Here is a 23,934-nt window from a genome sequence, read left to right on the forward strand (position 1 = left end):
GGAGAAAAGAATTGAAGTTGGTATTTTCTTTCATATTTTTCTTAGAGTTTGTGCCACCTGACAGCAATAAACGTAAATGGAAGGTTCAGGGTGTCTGTTTTGTCATGACATGTAAAGACCACCTTGGGACTTAGATCATTAGCATAACTTTGAGACATGAAACATGCATTTACTGACCACACCATTTGGTCACATTTGATTTTACTGCAATTAGATCCTGCTTGGTTCTGTAAACTGGCCAACTTTAATTTCCTGGCCAGGGCCGACTATTGTTACCTTAGTAAGACTATATTTACCCTCTCTGTCTAATGCACACTTTATTACTACTATAGAATCAATGTATTCAAATTGAAGACATTACTAGTAGAAATTATAGTGTTCTACTTACTAGTGTTCTTTTCCTTTCAGTCTAGTTTAATTGACCTCAAGGAACATGCATCTTCATTAGCCTCAGCGGGGCTGAAAAGGGACTCCAAATTAAAATCTCTAGAAATAGCCATTGAACAAAAGAAAGAAGAATGTAGCAAATTGGAAGCACAGTTAAAAAAGGTAAGTGAAGTCTAAGAAAAAACATGCTCATTTTACTGAATTTATAAAATAGGAAAGGAAGAGACATTTTTCAAAAAGTAAAAACCCCTTATCTTTTGTCATCTGGTGATAAAAGGATTAATTAAGGAATCTTTATTCCTCAGAAGTCTGCATCAAGTCTGTCTGTGAACCTGAAAAGTTATCTTATGTTTCTTGTCTGGGGAAAAACAAAACAAAACCAAACCAAACCTTGACAAACAGATGAAAATTGTAGTAGAAGTGAAAAATATTATAAAAATCAAAAACCAACCATTACTCTCTGGGCAAATCTCAACTATCAAAAAAAGATAAATGGAAGTGTTTGCAATAAACCAAAGAATCCAGGGGTCCCATTATACGTTGATAAACTTTTACTACTTTCAGAAGTAGGTCAATTTTTTTAATTGGAACTTTGCAAAACTTTACCCGACAATGTTAAATTTCTAGAAGTTCACCAAAATAATCAAGTCCTTGTAAGATGTATGGATTGACTATTTATACTTGACCAGAAATGGCCTGAATGTCTAAGCAAGTTTGTATGTAGAAGGCTTCAGAAAAGAAAGCAGGATCTTTGCATTGCAGCATTAACATGTTTTCTCTGAACTGGACATTTTTGTGGAGTACATTTCCAGTCATGCATTGTTCCTTTGACTTTTTCCCTGTGTTGTTTGGTACGTCTGCATTCATTGTTCACGTAAAACTCATAACATTATGAGTTTAAGCATTTTGTTTCCCTTTGACAACTTTATAAACTTATTCAAAAGAGATGATAAGAATCTAAACAATCAAACGAAGCATATAATAAAATTTGACTGTATAATTCATAGCATATTGGAATGGGGATTTATTTGCTAGAGTTATGAAAATATATGATATGGATGATAGGGATGTGAAAGCATCATATCTGTGGAGAAATTCTGGATATTTTAAAATTTAATATACTATTTTGTACGTATGATGCAATATATAACTGAAATGTGATTATACTGTGTTCACTTTACCACAGAATTTTAGGGAATTGTCATGAGATTTCACACTAATAAAGTCTCCTTACTAATACAGAAAAAGATAAATATACAGGTCAAATCTCTTTACAAAAAAACAGCCAGAAAATCTCTATATTGCAAAGTCTATTTCCTAATCCACTCAACATCTCACTTTTTTCAAGCAACATCTAGTTAAGCAGAAATCTTGAACAATAAATAGAAGAATTTAAACTGCCTATTTGAGGGTGTTTACATGGAGACTGACTTGGCTATTTATGCATTGGGTGTATGATACATATTCTTAACACATATATGAATGTTTTCTGCAATATGTTATACATGCATATGCATATCAAGAAATGAACCTAAGAAAGGTACTTTTTATTTAAAGAACAGTTTTGTGATCATAAGGCAGACTCTCAGATAACTCTGTTGAGAGAACTTCTTTGGCTTCCTGTGGTGGTCTTTGAGTTATCTTACCTCACTTGCAATGTGCTGAGTCCTGAAGGAGGGCCCCAAATAGACCTGGGCATGAAAGATGCCCTTCATCAACTCTGAGGAGCCATTGTGGAGTTGAGGGCATCCCATATATTATTTCTGCAGATACATACTTGACACCCTCCCTTTTAGTGTAAGTCATCTATGGAATTTGAAATCCTCTAAAAATTAAAAGAAAGAGGTTCATGTATTGATGCTTGTAGTTTCCATGTATATGACTTAACTAGTTTAATAAATGAGTGTCTATGCAATTGAATTTAGTTTCTTTCAACATAGTTATGGTTAACCCCCGAAAGTCAATTAGAACATGTGGTTTCCTTAGACTCTCAGATAGACACCATGTTCTGAAATTCATAGATCAAATCCTATAAATATTTTAACATTATTCCTGATGACATTTTAACATTCTGCTACATCACCAGAATTAAAGTAACAAATACGGTTGTCTTGCTGTAAAGGACCTATTTAATTTATGAAAAGATAATTTGTTTCTAAGTATATAAATAATCTTTGCTTATACTATCTCCTAAATGCATAGTACAGTGAGATTAAATAAGGTAATTATAATTTAAATATTTTTATACCTAACCTGCAGATGTTATTTTGTTATTTTTGGCCCTCTACATCAACTAAATTCGAAAGTTCAAAATACTTTTTCTAGTAGTCTTTAATTTCTGCTAATAAATAGTTCTGTAAAAACCTCAAGTACCCATCACCTTAAAAAGAATTGAGATCTACATGAAATATTTGAAAATATAAGCCAACAGTATGTGAATATACATAAAACACATCATTTACTCATGGAAAAATAAGCAGCTATAAAAGCTTAAGGAGTGTCTGGGCCTCCTTTTAAATAAAAGGGTATGTGACTTGTGAATAAAATATAAGGGGTTACTAAATGAAAGCTGAAAACATAATAGTTTTATTATGTCATAAATAAACCATGAGTTCCCAATGGAATTTTGCTTAAGATTTGTGAGCGTCCAGGTATTTTTATCATAAAATCCATACAGCATTGTAGATGTGTTTAGCTAAACAGAAACCTTGTTTGCTAGTGACAATGGAATCCAAATGGCACTTTAAATTTGCTTTTGTCTTATAAACAATGCTTGAAATTGGTGAGTTTTAACAGAAAAGTTTGTGGAGAACATTCATACACATAGTTGCTTTGAACCCTTTACTATACTGTGTCAATTTAAGACATTTCCAAATACTTTGTGTCAAAAATGGTTACTATAGGCAGAAAAGGAGCTGTTCCTTACACATTCCATCCCACCTCTTAAAAACAAACAATCCAAGATTCACTTGTAAGGAAATCTTTACTGATATTAGTGAGGCTGATAAAATGATATTAACCAAATAATTCTTAAGTACTAGCTATGAGTGTACTTTATAACTTAGTGCATTCATTAATCTTAATTAGACACCTAGGGGTTGAGAAGAACCTAGTGGCATGTGGATCATTTTGTCTTTCAAAAGAGTATTTAGTGTTCAATATGTAGAAGTAAATTTACCTTAAATTACTAGAAATCATTTGAGAAGCAACAGCAATTCAAAATGTTTTGATTTGTCTTATTTGGTAATTTTTCCAATTAATATCGTTTTGAGGAGGGTGTTTTTTAAAACCACAATAAAACTATCATTTACTTTATCAAAGTTGAAGAAAGAAAAAATTCATGTTCTTCAAAGACATGTCTTGGCTTAAAGCAAATGAAAAGATCCTACAATATTTCACCTTCTACACCTTGACATTGAGCCCCAAATTAATGATGCAAGTATTTAAGAAATATAACTTGAAGATGCTATTTAAAATAATATTTAGTACATTTAAATCTGCAAACATTTAAATCTTCTACACAAAGTAGAAGAGCATTACAGATTCCAAAGGACTTGGAACATAGTAGGGTAGACACAAAAAATGGTATTTTTTGTTATTATGAACTACCAGTGGAAACTGGCAGTAGACAATGGATAACACTGTATTTGGGTTCCCTTTAATCTTCCTACTGACTTAAATTTTTTCTTTTCCCATTTGCTGTTAATCCTGTAATGTCTTGCTTACTGATATTTTGCTATTGCTAACCTGCTGTTTGCTGATCTATATTTTTCTAAAGTTAGACTGAACAGCAAATTCAGGCTTGTGTTAATATAAAAGAAGAGGTATAAATTCAATGATAAGAGTTAATTAATCTTTTATTATTACCATCTTTGAAGTTCAGGTAACAAATTGCAGGCTTGGCCAAAAGCACTTCCTCTGATTCATTGTTGGAGGCCAGCACTTCATGTATCATCAAAAGTGGACAGCTTTCTTTATTTCATGGGTTATTTAACTTGAGAAAGGGAAAGTAACACAAACCTTAAATTTCTTATTCCAGCTATTCTTTTTTAGGAGCCAAAGTCAACATTTCTGTTTCCCTAGAGCCTCTCACTTTCACTGTGGAATGTTTAGAAACTGAAATTTCTTCCTTTTAACCATGAGTTTGTCTGTGCAAATGCACTAGATTTGTTGAGCTAATGCTGTGTTTCTGGATCTTTCCTTCTTTCCCTGTCTGTGCTTCAATGCCTCCCCAACTTTGCAATGTAGCAAGCTGAGCAGTTGTTCAATCAGATGTACAACCCAGTAAGTCATTTCTGAAAGTTCCCGCTGTAACATATCAAAGCATGAGGATCCATTGATCACGTCACAGTGTGCCATATTGGGGATGTTTTGAAAATATTTATACGTCTCTTCCCATTTCCGTTCTGTCAAAAGAAATGACCTGTGCAGAGGCCACTGCCATTTCTTTTGAAAGTGAAATTTAAAAATTAAGAACTCAGGGAAATATTGCCAGCTCTGATATTACCTCTGTCTTAACTTCAACCCTAAGGCGATAGAAAAACAGAGGTCAGCTGCAGATCTAGGCTCATAGGATTCTTTCCCAGATCCTTCAAACATAGAGTTATCTATGCCAAAAGGGATAGCATTTGTAAAATAGCAAACAACTCAATGTATGTTATATTCAAGGGATAGAAGTTAAAGTAGGTTTAGATTTTAAAGTAGGGCTATGCCCTTTGAGACTAGTAAATGCCTAACATTACTGTGGGCTTTGTAAGAGTTAAAAACATATCATTTGAGAACAAAGTAAAATATAGTCTCCTAATAACAGATAGTAACAATTCTGATTATAGCTTAATGGTACAAAAAAACAGGTAACTAGTAAAAAATATGTGTAAAACAGCCCAGATGCCACCACTGATTTTTTTATCCTCATAACAAGTGTGTGTTTATATGAAGCAGTTTATTTGTTTCTTTAACTTATTAAAGAAGAAGGGCTTTTTTGTTTTGTCAACTTAGGTGACTTAATGGGAGAAATAATACATAAAGGTGACTGGGATTTGTTATGTGGCAGATGTGATCTGTGCTATCATGCATTCTAATTATCTCTTATTTATAAATTCCCATCATGGGAAAAAGGAATAGCAGGGATAAAGGAAACAATTCAGCCAACAACTTTTTGTTAAGCCACTGCTCCAGGATACATACAGCATGATACACAAGATGCTTGGGTGTATTTCATTAGATTCAGCTCCACCCTCCATTCTTTAAAACAAATTGTACTTTTGCAAACAGAATTCCTCAAGCCTCGTTGGAGCATCTTTATTAACCTCTTTCCCCATATGTGATTTTTAGCAGAGCAACAAAAATAACCCAAATTTCCTTTCCCTTAATATTTGAATGGTTAATAATCAGGTTTAGGACAGTGGAGATGTGAAGAAAGACAAATTAAGATTGGGATATCTTCAAGCTTGAAAATTGACCCCGGGAAAAATAAGTGTTTTCTGTAGATCATTTTAAAGAGGTGTAAAGTAATCCCACTGAAATTGTCTCACACTTACTACTTAAGGACAGGAGAAAAACCTAAGTATGTCATGTTTTCGGTGTGCAGGGCAAATGGGGAGGGCTTTGTTTCTGCAGCAGCTATGATTTATCAGGACCACAATAGGAGTTCACCATCCCTGTTAGGATAGGTAGGGCCAAAGAAATAGTTCTGTTAACTTTTAGACCATTTCCAGAAATATTGATGACATGGCACATATTGGATTTTGCCTTCATTTTAACCCAGTGATGGGTCTCTAGGATGCAAAAGCAAACTTTTCAGTCCTTTAGGTGACTAATTCAAAAGTCGTTGACTGATTTTTCTCCCTGAGTTAATTAAGCTAACCCATTGTTTTGGCATCCTGGGAATATAGCCAATTATTAATATAGCCAATTAATATAGCTCATTATTATTTTTTTTTTTAAATTTATTTTATTGAAGTATAGTTGATTTACAGTGTTGTGTTAATTTCTGCTGTACACTAAAGTGATTCAATTATACATGTATATATTCTTTGCCATTTTCTTTTCCTTTATGGTTTATTACAAGATATTGAATATAGTTCCCTCTGCTATACAGTAGGACCTTGTTGTTTATCCATTCTATATATAATAGTTTGCATCTGCTAATTCCAAACTCCCAATCCATCCCTCCCCACCCCTCTGCCCCTTGGCAAGCACAAGTCTATTCTCTCTGTCTGTGAGTCTGTTTCTGTTTCGTAAATAAGTTCATTTGTGTCATATTTTAGATTCCCCATATAAGTGTTATCACATGGTGTTTGTATTTCTCTTTCTGACTTACTTCACTTAGTGTGGTAACCTCTAGTTGCATCCATGTTGCTGCAAATGGCATTATTTCATTCTTTTTTATGGCTTAGTAGTATTCCATTGTATGTATGTACCACATTTCTTTATACATTCATCTGTTGATGGACACTTAGGTTGTTTCCGTGTCTTGGCTATTGTGAATAGTGGTGCTGTGAACATAAGGGTGCGTGTATCTTTTTGAATTATAGTTTTGCCCAGATATTTGCCCAGGAGTGGCATTGCTGGATCATATGGCAACTCTATTTTTAGTTTTCTGAGGAACCTCCATACTGTTTTCCATAGTGTATAGCTCAGTATTTTAACTCCCCTGTCTGCAGATATTCTCAGGGTTCAATTCTTTTTTATTTATTTATTTTTGAATTTTTAAAAAATGTATTTATTTACTTTTGGCTGTGTTGGGTCTTTGTTGCTGCTCACGGGCTTTCTCTAGTTGCAGTGAGTGGGGGCTACTTTTTGTGGAGGTGCGCAGGCTTCTCATTGTGGTGGCTTCTCTTGTTGCAGAGCACAGGCTCTAGGCATGCGGGCTTCAGTAGTTGTGGCACGCGGGTTCAGTAGTTGTGGCTCATGGGCTCTAGAGCACAGGCTCCGTAGTTGTGGCGTGCGGGCTTAGTTGCTCCGCGGCATGTGGGATCTTCCCAGACCAGGGCTCGGACCCGTGTCCCCTGCATTGGCAGGTGGATTCTTAACCACTGTGCCACCAGGGAAGCCCTCAATTCTTTTTTAGACTGATAGAGATGCAGCATGATGAATTTTCTATACTTTAGAGTGTTTTAAAAAATGACTATGTTTTTCTGGTTATAGAAATAAGGTATGGTCTCAGCGGAAAGTTTGCCAAAGTATAGATGGATATAGGAGAAAATAAAAGTAACAAGACACCTTAGTGCACAGAGATGATAACTAGGAACATCTAGGTTGTTCCACACCCAGACATCTTTTGATTGATTGTTAGTGTTCTTTCATCTCCTGTCTCCTTTTCTACCCTTTTCCTTCTTTCTTTCCTTTCTCCCCCTTCCCTCCCTTTTCCTTCCTTCTCTCCTTCCCTCTATTCTTTCTTCTTTTTTCTTTTTCTTTTTTCTTATCTAATATCTATTTCTTTTCATGAAATTGTGTCAAAGTGTTTGTTGAGTTTTATATCCTATTTTTATGACATAGCATCAGAATTTTCTCATGTAATTAACTGTTCTTCTAAAACACCCTTTTAATGGCTGTATGATATTCCACTCTATGTTCTCATTCTCCAAACGTTAATCATTTCTTCCCTCTTTTTTTTTTTTTTTGCCAGTATAAATAATACACTGAAGAACATCTTTCCATATTAATTTTCCCACATTTCTATTTTTTTAATAGAATAAAATCCTGGGCCAGTAACTTTTAAAAGCTCCCAGTAGTTCCTGCTATGTTGCATTTTAGAGAAGTTCTACTAAGGCATGGTTCTTCCAGCACTGAATAAAGGCATTCTTTCTGTAACATCCAGACCAACACCAAGGACTGTCATTTTACATAACTTTGACAAATGCACAGGTGGAATATTTTTTCTCATTTTAACTTTCCTTTCATTAATTACTAGTGTGGTTGAGGTTTTTAATTCATTTATTAGCTGTTTGTATTATTCTTCTGTAAATTGTTTCTTTAAGTCATTTAAGCACTTGTTTTTGAGTTTTCTGTTTTGTTCATTGGATTGTATGGGTTATTCTGTGCTTTATATGGAAACTTTGTCAGATTTGTGGCGAAGTTTTATTTACTTTAATTTTTTTCTATAGAGAACTATTTTTACATTCTTGACCTGTGTTTCCCTTTAGGATTTCATCATTGCCTTTATGCTTAAAAGTCATCCTCTGATTTCAAGCATAGACACTCACCTATATTAAATTTTTTAAATGTTACTTTTTATATCAATTTAACCACCTTATCTATCTTTAGATTACTTTGATTCATGTTGAGTGGTGGGGTTCTAACTATATTTTTCTAAATGATCAACTAGTTATCCCAGCACCATTTATCAAGTAATTCTTTCTGTATCCACTGATCTTGCTACTGTTTTACACTAAATTCTTATATGGATGAATATCTTAATTTCTGAGCTTCTGTTTAGTTTTATCAATTTCCATTGCTTGTTGAGTCAGAATTTTATTTATTGTGGCTTTATAATATTTTTAAACATCTAGTGCAGCAAATTCCACCCTACTTCTCTCTGCTTTTTATTAAGTCTCGGTTTGTTTTAATGTTCTTAGCCTTTAATTTTCTGTCATTCCAAGTAAACTTTAGGATCACCTTGTCAATTAAAAAGCACAATTGTTTATTTTAATTTGAATTATATTCAACCTATAAAATAATTTTAGAATGATTGCTATCTTTCCAATATTTTTTTCCCCATTTCGTGAACTTGATACAACTTTTATCTATTTCAGTTATCTTTTACAGTAAAGTTTTGACGTTTTCCTATTATAGGCCTGTGATGTTTCTTTTTAAGGATAGCCCTAAGCATTTCTATGTATATAATTTTTAGGTTACTGTTGTGAATGCTATATTTCTCCTTTTATTTTCTAACCAGTTACTGGTACCTAGGAAATTTATTTTATTCTTGTTTATTTATTTTGAATATGGCCACCCTACAAAACTTGGTGAATTATAACTTGTTTTTGTTAAATAAGATAATTTTACAGTCAGTCCTATGTACATCAGTCTAAACTAAATCAGAATAAATAAAAATTAAGCTTTGAAGTCCTCCTGGGAGTATTCTTATCCTAGAGTAGAAATAAACCTTCTACTTTGAAAAACCTTTTACATTAGTCACTCTGTTTTACTAAATGATACTCTAATGCCATGTCTTAGGAGTCTAAAATGTTGTCTGTGTATCCTTATTACTTCTTATAGTAATAACCTTTCTTCAGCTTAACTACCAGTCTCTACTCCTGAAGGAGTTTTGTCTTGTCATTATAAACACTGTGCAGGTTATCTTCAGGTGAGTTCTCTTCTTCCTTTAGTTCTTAATTCTAGACAAGTAATATCATTTTTTCATCAGTCTCCAATACCTTCTTTGCTGTAGCCCTAATGGTTATTGTGCCCAGAGATGGTATCCAGAAGCCTCTTATAAATTTTTAATAAATCTTTAGACTTTCTGCGTCCTAAATTTAGTGCTTCATTTAATACCATCATTGCTGCAGGGCAAATGTTTGATTTGGAGGTACTGGGGCAACTTTGCTACTGGCTAAGATGCACTTGAGACCCCTCTGTTGTTCCCACACATATGAGTCCCCCCTGCCTGGTCACTATCTTTTGAAATCCCATCTCTTCTACAAATTCACCTTTTGTGGGACTCATATTTTATGTAAGGTTTTACAAGAAAAAGACCAAGCATTTTTCCAGTCCAAAGGGGAAAAAAATTTTGTTCATGTTCAGTGTACTCTTCCTGATTTATATGTCATTATAAGACTGCAATCCCAGGGACATGATAGGCTGAATTATAAATACTTTCACAGTCCTTGTCTAGGTACAGTGGTTTCTTTTTACGATTTTTTTTTAGCCAGTGTCTGAAAATTATTTGATTCACTCATAGACTAGCTAGCTCCCCTGACACAATGGAAAATTACAACTATTTAAGAGATAATTCAGAGCATACATGTAGCATGTACAAACACACATGTACACACAAACAAACATACCTCACACTGAATCTAGGCTTTCAGTACCTAAAGAATTCAAGTTATATTTGAAATAACACTTAATATTTGAAGTCACATGTTTTGTATCAGACCATCCAGATAATTACTCAGTTCTCTACATTGCTAATTTTAGGAAATTCCATAGTTAAAAGGTATTACATTAATAATTATATTTTTGTGTGAAGGGTCTTAAGAAGTGTTAAGCGTACAGTTGGTTCTTTTTATTTTGTATATGTGGAACTTAAACAAATGTTCAAAATAATTTTTCTTATGTTTATTATACATATCCTATTTGTCTCATCTATGACAAGAAATTTCTTTTTGGAATGGTTGTTATAATATTCAAATTGTGAATATTCTGGATGTAGTTAGCTGGAATTGTGAAAGAATAATTTCCTTTAGCATTAAGTAATGTAAGACTCAAAGGTACATCGTTATTAGTTTCCAGACGTATTTTTTAGACTCACCTATTATATTTGGTATTAATTAATTGGATTTAAAATAAAATTTAAATTTTATAACATGTTAGAGTTCTAAAATCACCCTAAAAACTCTATTTTAAAAAGTAATATTTTGTTTATAACTCAGAATTATGTGAAGATTGGAACTTCCTGTAGCAGATTGAAATAATGTTTAGAGTAGTTTATATACCCTGTTCTGCTGTTAAGATATGAAAGGACCATTAAAGTGTTGTTAACAGACACTAAACCCCCAAAGTGCTGCAATGGAGAATCATATTTTTAAAGTATATAAATTTAACAAATTATTGCTAAAAGCATAAGCAGCATGAAAAAAAGTCCTCAGATTCATTAGTTAGTGTTCTGCTTGCACTGTATGGTCATGACTAAATCATTTGTTTATTTTGAGAGAAATGATTTTTCATTAAAATTGTTAAGGCCCATTTCAAAGAGAGAATGTTATTTAACATTATAATTGAATATTCCCTGCCTAGTTTCACATCAGGTTTCTGGACCAAATTTAATGCTTTCCTTTCTAGGCACTTGGAATGACGAACTAACATTTTATTGAAAATAATCAATGGCTAACTTTCACACAAGGAGTGTAAATAAACTTGTGATTTGTCATATTGATACTATCAATCCTGGTATGGTTTTAATCACGTTTGCTCTTAACTTTGATTTAGATATAGTATTAATCTGTAATTTTGCCTTATTTCCTGAAATAGTTCTAAATTGTTTCATTAAAATAACCACTAGGTATTGTTGTGTACTCCTTGTCCTAAGTCATGACCAGATTTCTCTTCTGTGCTTGATTCAGGCTTTCAGAACCAGTTCACATCAAAATGCCAAGCTTGCCCACATCTGTGAGGCTCCAAACTTTGTTTTGATTGTTCCCATTTGTGGGGAAATTTCCTTACATATGGAAATGCAAGAAACATAATTGAGGGACCATCAAAATTTACTGATCTAATATGTAATACAGACATTTTTGAAATGTTCTTTTCTCAATTTTCTGTGTTTCTATAAGATGCTTGAAAGTTGCTCTAAAAGTTACCAGAAATATTTTGAAGCAGAACCAGATACCTGGATTTGTTTTTAAACTGACCTGTTTAATCAGAAAAATTAAATCTCTACATTAGGAAAAAAATGCTCATCGGTATTCCTTTGGTTTTAATAACTGGTGTACGTCTTTGAAAGTGACAATGTGCTTCACTATATTTATGATACATAAGTTCTGAAATCATTAAAAGAAAATCCACACCAATCTGCATTTTTCAAGAGCTAGATTCCTGACTAGTTAATGAAGTTGATGTGTCTTAGATGAATGGAATGGGCAATTGCTTCCTGACCTTTTGGGGGTACTAATTTAAAACCAACAGATTCATAAGGGGAAGTACTTATTGTATATTTTCAGTCTAAACCTTGAATAGGTCAGAATGCCATGGTAGGAATTTGTTCAGGTAATGATTTATTCAAATGTATTTTTATGTTTTTGCAGTGCCTAAAGTACATTAGGGCCAAATCTGTTGTCTACTTTTGATCCCTATCAGGAACTACCAGTCCAGATTAAAGAACCCATGTTTTAATTTGAAAAGGCAAGAGTATTGCCTAAATGCACAGAAAGTGCTTCCTTCTCTCTATTTTTAGAGGAGGCTCTGGCCTTACAATTTTGAAGGAAGCATTGGCTTTGTAAGCTCAATTTCCTCCTGTTTTTCTTTAGTATAGTATCTCCCCCATGTCTGTAGATCACAGTATAACACACTCACGCTACACTAGTTAACAGTTTCAGCCGATCTTCTGAAAAGTTGTGATTCATGCTGAGTAGAGCTGGTTAAATTCTGTGGAAGACTTTTGCCTCCACTGCTTAGGTTGGATCAGGGATCACCAACCTACAGTCATGTGAAACTCTCTCTTCCCTTGGGTCTTCACATGGACCCTAGTGATTATCCAAAAGCAGCTGTTACTCTTCCATCTCTATATGACTCTTTCTTGCAGCTTTCTATTGACTTAAATTTTTTTAAAATGATATGTATCTACACCTTTATTTAATAACCTTTCCAAGAATTCTGGCACCAATATTGAAGGTGATTTGACATAAACTCTTTTGCCCAGAGATCAGTAGACATTGATATGGAGATAAATAGATATATTTAACTCAAAGGTGTTCTTCAGGTTGTCTCTTCCTTTTAAAAGGAAGAATCATTAGCACCTACAAATTATCTAACAGACACCAGGCCAGCTGTAAACATGGCTGTGGTCTTTATTTTAATAACATGATCTAACCGTAGCATCACACACAGTGGTCAACATGGTCTAGATTCAGGATTGTTTTTTCCTAGGCTTTCTGTACCTCTAAACATCCCATGAGTCCCTTAACCATACTCACTTGGTAGGTTTAAAAGATTGCCAGCCCATTGAATTTCACCCTGTGCTGAAAACTTGCCTTGGTTTATCTTCTTCTCTTCAAGTAGCTAAAATAAGGAATGTGCTTACATACCTATCACCAGCAGACTGCTTTCTCTGAAAACCTAGCAGGAGGCTTCTCTAAGGTGTATGCAGTATCTTGTGAATGAAAATTAAATAAACATATCAACTTAGCTGTATAACAAGCCCCACTGATGGGATGCATATTATAAAATAATAATCACAATAAAAACACAAATGAATAATACCTTCCCCATGTTTGTCATTTTATAGTTTTCACTGTCCTTAGAGAGGCTTATTCATTTGCCCATAGTCATAAGACACAAGGCCATATTTAGAATCTAGGTCTTACAACTAGTACTCCTATACCCATTTATTAAAAATCGTGATAATAATAATCTTAAGAATAAAAACAACCAAAATAAACCACAGCAGCTAACTGCTAGCTCTTTGTGAATCTTCAAATCTGAGTCAAAAAAGGAATTTTCACTCATCAGAAATAAGCTACAAAACATTTATTCATTTATTTTGAGTGTTTCTAGCTGGTCATTACTTAGTTCATTAATTCTTTTTTTTAAAGATCTTAATGTCACTGTTTGGTTAGTTTGAGAAAACTGCCATGGAAAGGTTTTTAGCTGCCATAAAATAATGGTAATATAGTATAAAAGTAGAAGAGAATTAACATGAAATTTTTGTTTTCTTTCTCATAGTAATCGAAAAGCTGTATATTTTAAATGCTTTTCTGTTATAAGAGTAATGAGTTGATTATTATTATCACAAATAGAAGTAGTTATATGGAGTATTTTGTTTTAAAATAGAATACCTGCTCTACATTTTTTGATGGGAGATTAACAAATTAATATTCATTACCTCAATTTAAAATAAAATTATTAGATGAATAAACTCCTAAAGGAATATTAGCTCAAGATTCTCTTTCAGATTATTTTAATCATACTGAAAAGCTCACTAATTCTATTCTATTCTATTATAATGAAACTCAGTGTACGCACTAAATAAATAAAAATAAATATTTTCTGAGAAATTTGGATGACAGGCTGCCTGGTACTGTGTTGAATTGATATATTTTTTCCAAGTTCTTTTGCGTAGTTGAGTTTATTTCTTGAATAAGGAAATCTTAGATTAAAGAATGTGAAAGCAAATTATTCCCCATCTATCCTCATGCTTAAATAATATGTTACACGCAAAAATATCCTAAAAATAATTAGTTTGTCATAAATAAGAAATTTATTTTTATTTATACTAATTTTTGAATTTTTTCTACTAAATTATTGCAAAGACTGTCAACCTCCTAACAGTAGTATTAGTGTTAATTTTTCTAACCATGCATGATTCATTTGACCCCACATTAGTTGTAGCTTGCTTGCCTTGTTTTTTCCCTGAAATTTTTTTTAAAAAGTGTATAAAAACACAATGGACATCTGCTCTACGTAGAAGACAGCAGGATAATTTAAGTCCTAATAAATTGTTAACATTTTATTAGTTCACACATGGATTTTGGAGATATATACATTTATGACCTCTCTGAACTTTCTATGTTGAATGTGCACTGTTGTTAAACTACTTGTTTTTTCCCTGCCTGCTCTTTGAAGAAGTCAATTAGGAATAATGGGAAACAAGGGGTAGGCAAAACATTGCAGTGCAGTGTTATTTCCATCTGTCTGGGAATATTTCAGCCAAAAGTTTATTTTGGGAAAAAAAAAAAGCCATAACGCACTGTCACACATACAAAACCACAAATACTTTGGCTGCAAATTATTCTGCAGTGTTGTTGCTGTGTTGTTGCCTGTGTCTGTTCTCCTGTGTAAAGCTGCCCCCCCACCCCCCATGCATGTGTTTGCAGATTCTCGTCTGTGTGCTTGCTCATGAATTAGCTCATCCTCCTCCCGGTTCAGGTTTATTTAATCAAAAGAACAAGAATTTATGGGTATGACTGTTAGCTGGAAAACCCTTCTGCTTTTTCAAGGCTTTGTTTCATTCTACATCTTCTGCTGAAATTTCTCAGTGGGATGAAGTGTTCAACGATCAGTCAGCCAGTCTCTTATATGTTACCTGGCTTTACATATACCCTTGATGGTTCCTGGAAAAATAATTTAATATTGTTTTTTCTCAGTTTCTCTGTATTGGAAAAGGAAGCTGTTGGTATGAGTCACTTACGTAACTGTGAGGAGTTGAATTGTCTTAGTTCTGTTTGCCAAAACACCAGAAATAAACACATCACTGTCTCTACCTCCACCAAGCCCCCGTTTCTTGTGGGGAGAAAAAAGCAAAAAGTAGCATCATTTAATGAGATAAAATATTAACAATAAAAGAAACTCCCTTAAAAATCAAGATAGTTCTAAGGTAGCTGAAATTTGTGATTTTTCTATTTTGCCTTTTAACTGACAGTATACCCATAATTCTTGATAGTTATTATTTTTTTTCTCCAAAGTTAATTTCTGGGCCATTGGTGACTGCACTATCTATTGTTGTTCTAAATTGTTATCTTAACTACATTCTTTAAAAATATAATGTTGAAGGCTCATAATATTGAAGATGACTCCAGGATGAACCCAGAATTTGCAGACCGAATAAAACAGCTTGATAAAGAGGCATCTTATTACCGTGATGAGTGTGGCAAGGCCCAAGCAGAAGTCGACCGGTTGCTGGAGATCCTCAAGGAGGTGGAGAATGAAAAGAATGACAAGGACAAGAAAATTGCAGAACTTGAGAGGTAAACTTTGCATTCATGTTGTGAATTGTCAACAGTGAGTGAACATTGATTGCTTAGTTGCCCTTCTCAGGTTGCAGTAAATTTGGAATGCACATTCATATTTCACGGAGGAAACAAGTTATGCATGAGGAATATGGCCTGTAGGGTTGATGTTGTGTTTCTGTGGGATACTCGGAAGTCAGCTGGCTTATCTTTTGAGGGCTTATGTACTTCTTCAGTGTTTGAGAAAATAATGGTCAACTTTCTTGAGTGATATCCATGATCTAGCATTTGTGCCAGCAAAGTGTGTAAGAGACTGAAGCTTTGACTGCCTGGAAAAAAAAAATCACTTAAAAAGTCTTAGTATTTGATGGTAATCTGATTTTTGTTCAGTGTGACCCATTTTAGAAATTACGTCAAGTTGTGTTTTTTTTTCTGATAGGCAAACAAATTAAAATCCTTAAGGGCTTCATTTTAATTTTAAAGTGTGGAAATATTCTGCCAGCCTACTGGTTCTTAAAAATACTGTTAATTTTAGATGTATCTACATGGTTATTTTGGAATGATATTTTAGGACCAAAATTTTTCTTAAAAAGATAGTGTGAAATCACAGTGAAGTTATGATCATATTTTTCTTATTGCTGAGAAAATTGAGACCCTGAAGGGTTGAATGACCTTCTGAAGATTGGTCCTGTGGTCAGAAAGAGACAAAACTGTAGTGTAGGTTTCTTGACTCCTAGTCCACTTCTCTGAGAAGAAGGGAGCCATAGTGAGGATGCCCTAGATAATATTACTAATAGTAATTATGATTCATAATAGATTATATATATTTTATGCTCACAGTGTAACAGGTACTCTGCTAAGCACTTGACCTGCAAGTACTGTATACCATTTAAGTCTACCCACAACACAGAAAGTCTCATTATCATCATTTTATAGATGAGAAAACTATGACTTATACAGATTAAGTAACTTCCTCAAGATTGCAGAGTTTATAAGAATCAAAGTCAGGATTTGAGGGCTTCCCTGGTGGCGCAGTGGTTGAGAATCTGCCTGCCAATGCAGGGGACACGGGTTCGAGCCCTGGTCTGGGAAGATCCCACATGCCGCGGAGCAGCTGGGCCCATGAGCCACAATTACTGAGCCTGCGCGTCTGGAGCCTGTGCGCCGCAACAAGAGAGGCCGCGATAGTGAGAGGCCCGCGCATCGCAATGAAGAGTGGCCCCTGCTTGCCACAACTAGAGAAAGCCCTCACACAGAAACAAAGACCCAACACAGCCACAAATAAATAAATAAATAAAAATTAAAAAAAAAATAGTCAGAATTTGAACCCAGGTCTGACAAATGAGTGACTGAGAACAATCCCATCCAACAATGGGCCAGAAAGAAGGAGCTAGTCCAGTAGCACTCAGTGGTCACGTAGCTGGCAGAGAGGCATCGCTGCTGGGCCACAGGAGATCTGCCTCATCTTTATTAGCTTTCATGAGAGAAAGTGATGTGCCCCACATTTAGAAGGCATTTTTCTGCACTAACCAGCCCTTCAGAACTGTAATTGAAAATCAGGATCAGCTACTATAAATATTTGCATAAAATAGCATAATTGTCTAGTTGGACAAACAGGTCTTAGCTGAACGCTATTGCCATTAAATCATCAAGAATATTCACGTTTTTATTTCCGCAATATGGAATGCATTAAAACAACAGTGATTTTACAGGCATTTATCTTTATGTACTTTCTGCACATTTTCTTTATCTCTGCCTTTGCCTCCCCTTAAAGCTGATGCCTCCCAGGCACTGTAATTCATAAAACGTGTGGTGGGACTTGACTCTGTCCCAGTTCTCTGCCTGCCTGTGTCTTGCGTCCAGCAGCAGAGCATAGTCTGGGAAATGTCTGAGCCCCAGTCCCAGCCCAGACAGAGAAAGGGGTGGGAGTGGAGATCAAGAGGGGAAGTTTCTTGGGAAAAGGAGAGCTCAGCCTTGACCTGTCTTTCTGAAGCATTATCTGCTGGGCTACATGTGTATTCTGACCAAAGCATCTTCCTCGAGTTGTCAGGCAACCCTTTTCAAATTGGGCAGTATCTCCATTTGCTGGCTTAAACTACAAAATTCATACCTCATAATGTTGGGAACTAAAGATTTCTTAGCAATGTGACATATAGCTCCATTTTGGAGTCATGGAGGAGTGTTTGCAATTAAGTTTGTGATTTTGAAAACCAAAAAATTGAACTCGAAATAAATTTGTGGTCTCTGGTCTGTAATGTGACCTACCAGAGTCAGTAGACCTTTTTTTAAAAGCAGCTAGTGTTCTAAAATATTCCAGAACTTCAGTCATGTGCAAGAAAAGGTATGGGGTTAGGGATAACTCAAACTACACTGACACTTGCCTACTTCTCTCTCAGAGGGCAATTTGTGTTTGCTTTCTATTCCATTAATATTCCCATTTTTTATTTTCTCCACAATATATACATTCTAAATAGCACATGCCTGGCACTTACATGGATGCATTTACCTCTTAAATTCTACATGAATGATGTTTTTCATCAGCCATTAAAGATTCTGCTTTTCAAAGTGCATGTTGCTCCAGTGTGGTCCCTATGTGCAGTTCTGCCTATAAACCCTTGCACTTGATGCTGATGGCTCAGCAGGGAGCTTCTGCCTTGGACTGCAGGCTGCTCTGGGGGAATTTGACACAATGTGGTCAGGGGACCTTGAGCAAGCCCCTGAGAGCTGGTCCAAATCAGGCTGAAGTCATTATGAGATCACCAGTGCTAGATATCTTGTACGTGCACAATCAAGTAGCTAGAGGCAACATTAGAGGCAATGAAATATGTAGTCTTTCTGTGTCAGTGCTCATCAAGGTCTCTGATTTTTATTTAGAGTTTCAGACTTAATCCTTTAGTGCCTTAGGGGAAGGAGAGAGGTTAACAGAGTCTGTCAAACAAGGCTTGCTGCCACTGGATTTCTGGCATCTCACCCATGGGAAGGAATCAGTCAGGTGACCTTTCATGTAATTATCTTAAATATATTAGCGGCTTTGTCAGCATTGGTCTGGAGGGCAGGGAATGCCCAAATTGAGCCCTCAATCACATCCCTCCCCACTGTGAAGAAGAGAGTGGGTCCATCAGGGGGTTTTACTCCTAAAACATAAAATCAGAATAGAAAACAAGGTAGCAGTGTGCCCTGGGATAATCTAGGCGGTGCTGGAGCTCCAGTCTGAGAGGCAGCCCTGACCCTATGTAGTGGGAAGCGAGGTGTCAAACTCCATCAAGTGGATGCTGTGACAGTTCACATCTTTGGCTACGAATGAAATACTTTGGATAAAAAAGCAAGTGTATGTGTCAGAATCTCTCCAGTTCTACCAATGTACCTACAGACAAGACTGAATGAATTGAAATGAAGTGTTCTCTGCACCACTAAACTGGGGTCTGAAGGAGGTGTGTTCACCATTTGGACTCATCTCTAATACTGGAGATTGCAAGCAGAACCAGAGGAAATGAGGAGCCCCTGAAGAACCTTCGTGAGATGTGTCCAAAAGACCTGGGCACACAGTTGGCACTCACTGTGTGCCTGACAGAATCTTGGTGCTCCAGCTGGGTGTCAGGCCTGAGTCTCTAAGGTAAGAGAGCTGAGTTCAGGACATTGGTCCACCAGAGACCTCCCGGCACCAGGTAATATCAAACGGCAAAAGCTCCACAGAGATCTCCATCTCAGTGCTGAGACCCAGCTCCACTCAATGACCAGCAAGCTACAGTGCTGGACACCCTATGCCAAACAACTAGCAAGACAGGAACACAACCCCACCCATTAGCGGAGAGGCTGCCTAAAATAATAAGTTCACAGACACCCCAAAACACACCACCAGATGCGGTCCTGCCCACCAGAAAGACAAGATCCAGCCTCATCCACCAGAGCACAGGCACCAGTCCCCTCCACCAGGAGGCCTACACAACCCACTGAACCAACCTTACCCACTGGGGGCAGACACCAAAAACAACAGGAACTATGAACCTGCAGCCTGCAGAAAGGAGACCCCAAACACAGTAAGTTAAGCAAAATGAGAAGACAGAGAAATACACAGCAGATGCAGATGCAAGGTAAAAACCCACCAGACCAAACAAATGAAGAGGAAATAGGCAGTCTACCTGAAAAACAATTCAGAGTAATGATAGTAAAGATGATCCAAAATCTTGGAAAGAGCATGGAGAAAATACAAGAAATGTTTAACAAGGACCTAGAAGAACTAAAGAGCAAACAAACAATGATGAACAACACAATAAATGAAATGAAAAATTCTCTAGAAGGAATCAATAGCAGAATAACTGAGGCAGAAGAACAGATAAGTGACCTGGAAGATAAAATAGTGGAAATAATTACTGCAGAGCACAATAAAGAAAAAAGAATGAAAAGAATTGAGGACAGCCTCAAAGACTTCTGGGACAACATTAAATGCACCAACATTCGAATTATAGGGGTCCCAGAAGAAGAAGAGAGAAAGAAAGGGACTGAGAAAATATTTGAAGAGATTATAGTTGAAAACTTCCCTAATATGGGAAAGGAAATAGTCAGTCAAGTTCAGGAAGTGCAGAGAGTCCCAAACAGGATAAATCCAAGAAAAAACACACCAAGACACACATTAATCAAACTAACAAAAATTAAATACAAAGAAAAACTATTAAAAGCAGCAAGGGAAAAGCAACAAATAACATACAAGGGAATCCCCATAAGGTCAACAGCTGATCTTTCAGCAGAAACGCTGCAAGCCAGAAGGGAGTGGCAGGACATATTTAAAGTGATGAAAGAGAAAAACCTACAACCAAGATTACTCTACCCAGCAAGGATCTCATTCAGATTCGATGGAGAAATTAAAACCTTTACAGACAAACAAAACCTAAGAGAATTCAGCACCACTAAACCAGCTTTACAAGAAATTCTAAAGGAACTTCTCTAGGCAGGAAACACAAGAGAAGGAAAAGACCTACAATAACGAACCCAAAACAATTAAGAAAATGGTAATAGGAACTCACATATCGATAACTACCTTAACTGTAAATGGATTAAATGCTCCAACCAAAAGACATAGACTGGCTGAATAGATACAAAAACAAGACCCATATATATGCTGTCTACAAGAGACCCACTTCAGACCTAGGGACACATACAGACTGAAAGTGAGGGGATGGAAAAAGATATTTCATGCAAATGGAAATGAAAAGAAAGCTGGAGTAGCAATTCTCATATCAGACAAAATAGACTTTAAAATAAAGACTATTACAAGAGACAAAGAAGGACACTATATAATTATCAAGGGATAAATCCAAGAAGATATAACAATTGTAAGTATTTATGCATCCAACATAGGAGCACCTCAAAACTTAATGCAAATGCTAACAACCATAAAAGGGGAAATCGACAGTAACACAATCTTAGTAGGGGACTTTAACACCCCACTTTCACCAATGGACAGATCATCCAAAATGAAGATAAGGAAACACAAGCTTTAAATGATACATTAAACAAGATGGACTTAATTGATATTTATAGGACATTCCATCCAAAAACAACAGAATACACTTTCTTCTCAAGTGCTCATGGAACATTCTCCAGGATAGATCATATCTTGGGCCACAAATCAAGCCTTGGTAAGTTTAAGAAAATTGAAATCGTATCAAGTATCTTTTCCGACCACAATGCTCTAGACTAGATATCAATTACAGGAAACAAACTGTAAAATATACTGACACATGGAGGCTAAACAATATGCTACTAAATAACCAAACGATCATTGAAGAAATCAAAGAGGAAATCAAAAAATACCTAGAAACAAATGACAATGAAAACACGATGGCCCAAAACCTATGGGATGCAGCAAAAGCAGTTCTAAGAGGGAAGTTTATAACAATACAATCCTACCTCAAGAAACAAGAAAAATCTCAAATAAACAACCCAACCTTACACTTAAAGCAATTAGAGAAAGAAGAACAAGAAAACCCCAAAGTTAGCAGAAGGAAAGAAATCATAAAGATCAGATCAGAAATAAATGAAAATAGAAATAAATGAAAAAGAAATGAAGGAAACAATAGCAAAGATAAAAAACTAAAAGCTGGTTCTTTGAGAAGATAAACAAAATTGATAAACTATTAGCCAGACTCATCAAGAAAAAAAGGGGAACACTCAAATCAATAGAATTAGAAATGAAAAAGGAGAAGTAACAACTGACACTGCAGAAATACAAAGGATCATGAGAGATTGCTACAAGCAACTCTATGCCAATAAAATGGACAACCTGGAAGAAATGGACAAATTCTTAGAAAAGCACAACCTTCCGAGACTGAACCAGGAATAAATAGAAAATATCAACAGACAAGTCACAAGCACTGAAATTGAGACTGTTATTAAAAATATTCCAACAAACAAAAGCCCAGGACCAGATGGCTTCACAGGAGAATTCTGTCAAACATTTAGAGAAGAGATAACACCCATCCTTCTCAAACACTTCCAAAATATAGCAGAGGGAGGAACACTCCCAAACTCATTCTATGAGGCCACCATCACCCTGATACCAAAACCAGACAAAAATGTCACAAAGAAAGAAAACCACAGGCCAATATCACTGATGAACATAGATGCAAAAATCCTCAACAAAATACTAGCATACAGAATCCAACAGCACATTAAAAGGATCATACACCATGATCAAGTGGGGTTTATCCCAGGAATGCAAGGATTCTTCAATACACGCAAATCAATCAATGTGATACACCATATTAACCAATTGAAGGAGGAAAACCATATGATCATCTCAATAGATGCAGAAAAAGCTTTTGACAAAATTCAACACCCATTTATGATAAAAACTCTCCAGAAAGTAGGTGTAGAAGGAACTTACCTCAACATAATGAAGGCCATATATGACAAACCCACAGCCAACATCGTTCTCAATGGTGAAAAACTGAAACCATTTCCTCTAAGATCAGGAACAAGACAAGGTTGCCCACTCTCACCACTATTATTCAACATACTTTTGGAAGTTTAAGCCACAGCAGTCAGAGAAGAAAAAGAAATAAAAGGAATCCCAATCGGAAAAGATGAAGTAAAGCTGTCACTGTTTGTGGATGACATGATACTATACATAAAGAATCCCAAAGATGCTACCAGAAAACTACTAGAGCTAATCAATGAATTTGGTTAAGTAGCAGGATATAAAATTAACGCACAGAAATCTCTTGCATTCCTATACAGTAACGATGAACAATCTGAAAGAGAAATTAAGGAAACACTCTCATTTACCATTGCAACAAAAAGAATAAAATACCTAGGAATAAACCTACTTAAGGAGACAAAAGACCTGTATGCAGAAAACTATAAGACACTGATGAAAGAAAGGAAAGATGATACAAACAGATGGAGAGATATACCATGTTCTTGGATTGGAAGAATCAACATTGTGAAAATGACTATACTACCCAAAGCAATCTACAGATTGAATGCAATCCCTATCAAACTACCAATGGCATTTTCCACAGAACTAGAACAAAACATTTCACAAGGTGTGTGGAAACAAAAAGACCCTGAATACCCAAAGCAATCTTGAGAAAGAAAAACGGAGCTGGAGGAATTAGACTCCCAGACTTCAGACTATACTACAAAGTAATCAAGACAGTGTGGTACTGGCACAAAAACAGAAATATAGATCAATGGGAAAGGATAGGAAGCCCAGAGATAAACCCATGCACCTATGGTCACCTTATTTTTGATAAAGGAGGCAAGAATATACAATGGAGAAAAGACGGACCCTTCAATAATTGGTGCTGGGAAAACTGGACAGGTACATGTAAAAGAATGAAATTAGAACACTCCCTAACACCATGCACAAAAATAAACTCAAAATGGATTAAAGACCTAAATGTAAGAACAGACACTATAAAACTCTTAGAGCAAAACA

The 23,934-nt window shown here is 35.5% G+C and overlaps 1 protein-coding gene across 4 annotated transcripts in view; it reads left to right on the forward strand.

The window, feature by feature from the left end:
* Window positions 1–23,934, forward strand: part of ERC2 (ELKS/RAB6-interacting/CAST family member 2) — a 956,481-nt gene that overhangs the window by 432,449 nt on the left and 500,098 nt on the right. For 2 of the 4 annotated variants that reach the window (XM_082346804.1, XM_082346806.1), the window contains 3 exons: window positions 409–549; window positions 4,636–4,671; window positions 15,820–16,013. In XM_082346804.1, coding sequence (XP_082202930.1) covers window positions 409–549; window positions 4,636–4,671; window positions 15,820–16,013 — 371 coding nt within the window. The remainder of the gene's footprint in view (window positions 1–408; window positions 550–4,635; window positions 4,672–15,819; window positions 16,014–23,934) is intronic. The other 2 variants (XM_082346805.1, XM_082346807.1) reach the window with 1 other exon arrangement.

The sequence above is a fragment of the Balaenoptera borealis genome (assembly GCF_965194805.1).
Source record: "Balaenoptera borealis genome assembly, chromosome: 12".
In the NCBI taxonomy this organism is placed as follows: Eukaryota; Metazoa; Chordata; class Mammalia; order Artiodactyla; family Balaenopteridae; genus Balaenoptera; species Balaenoptera borealis.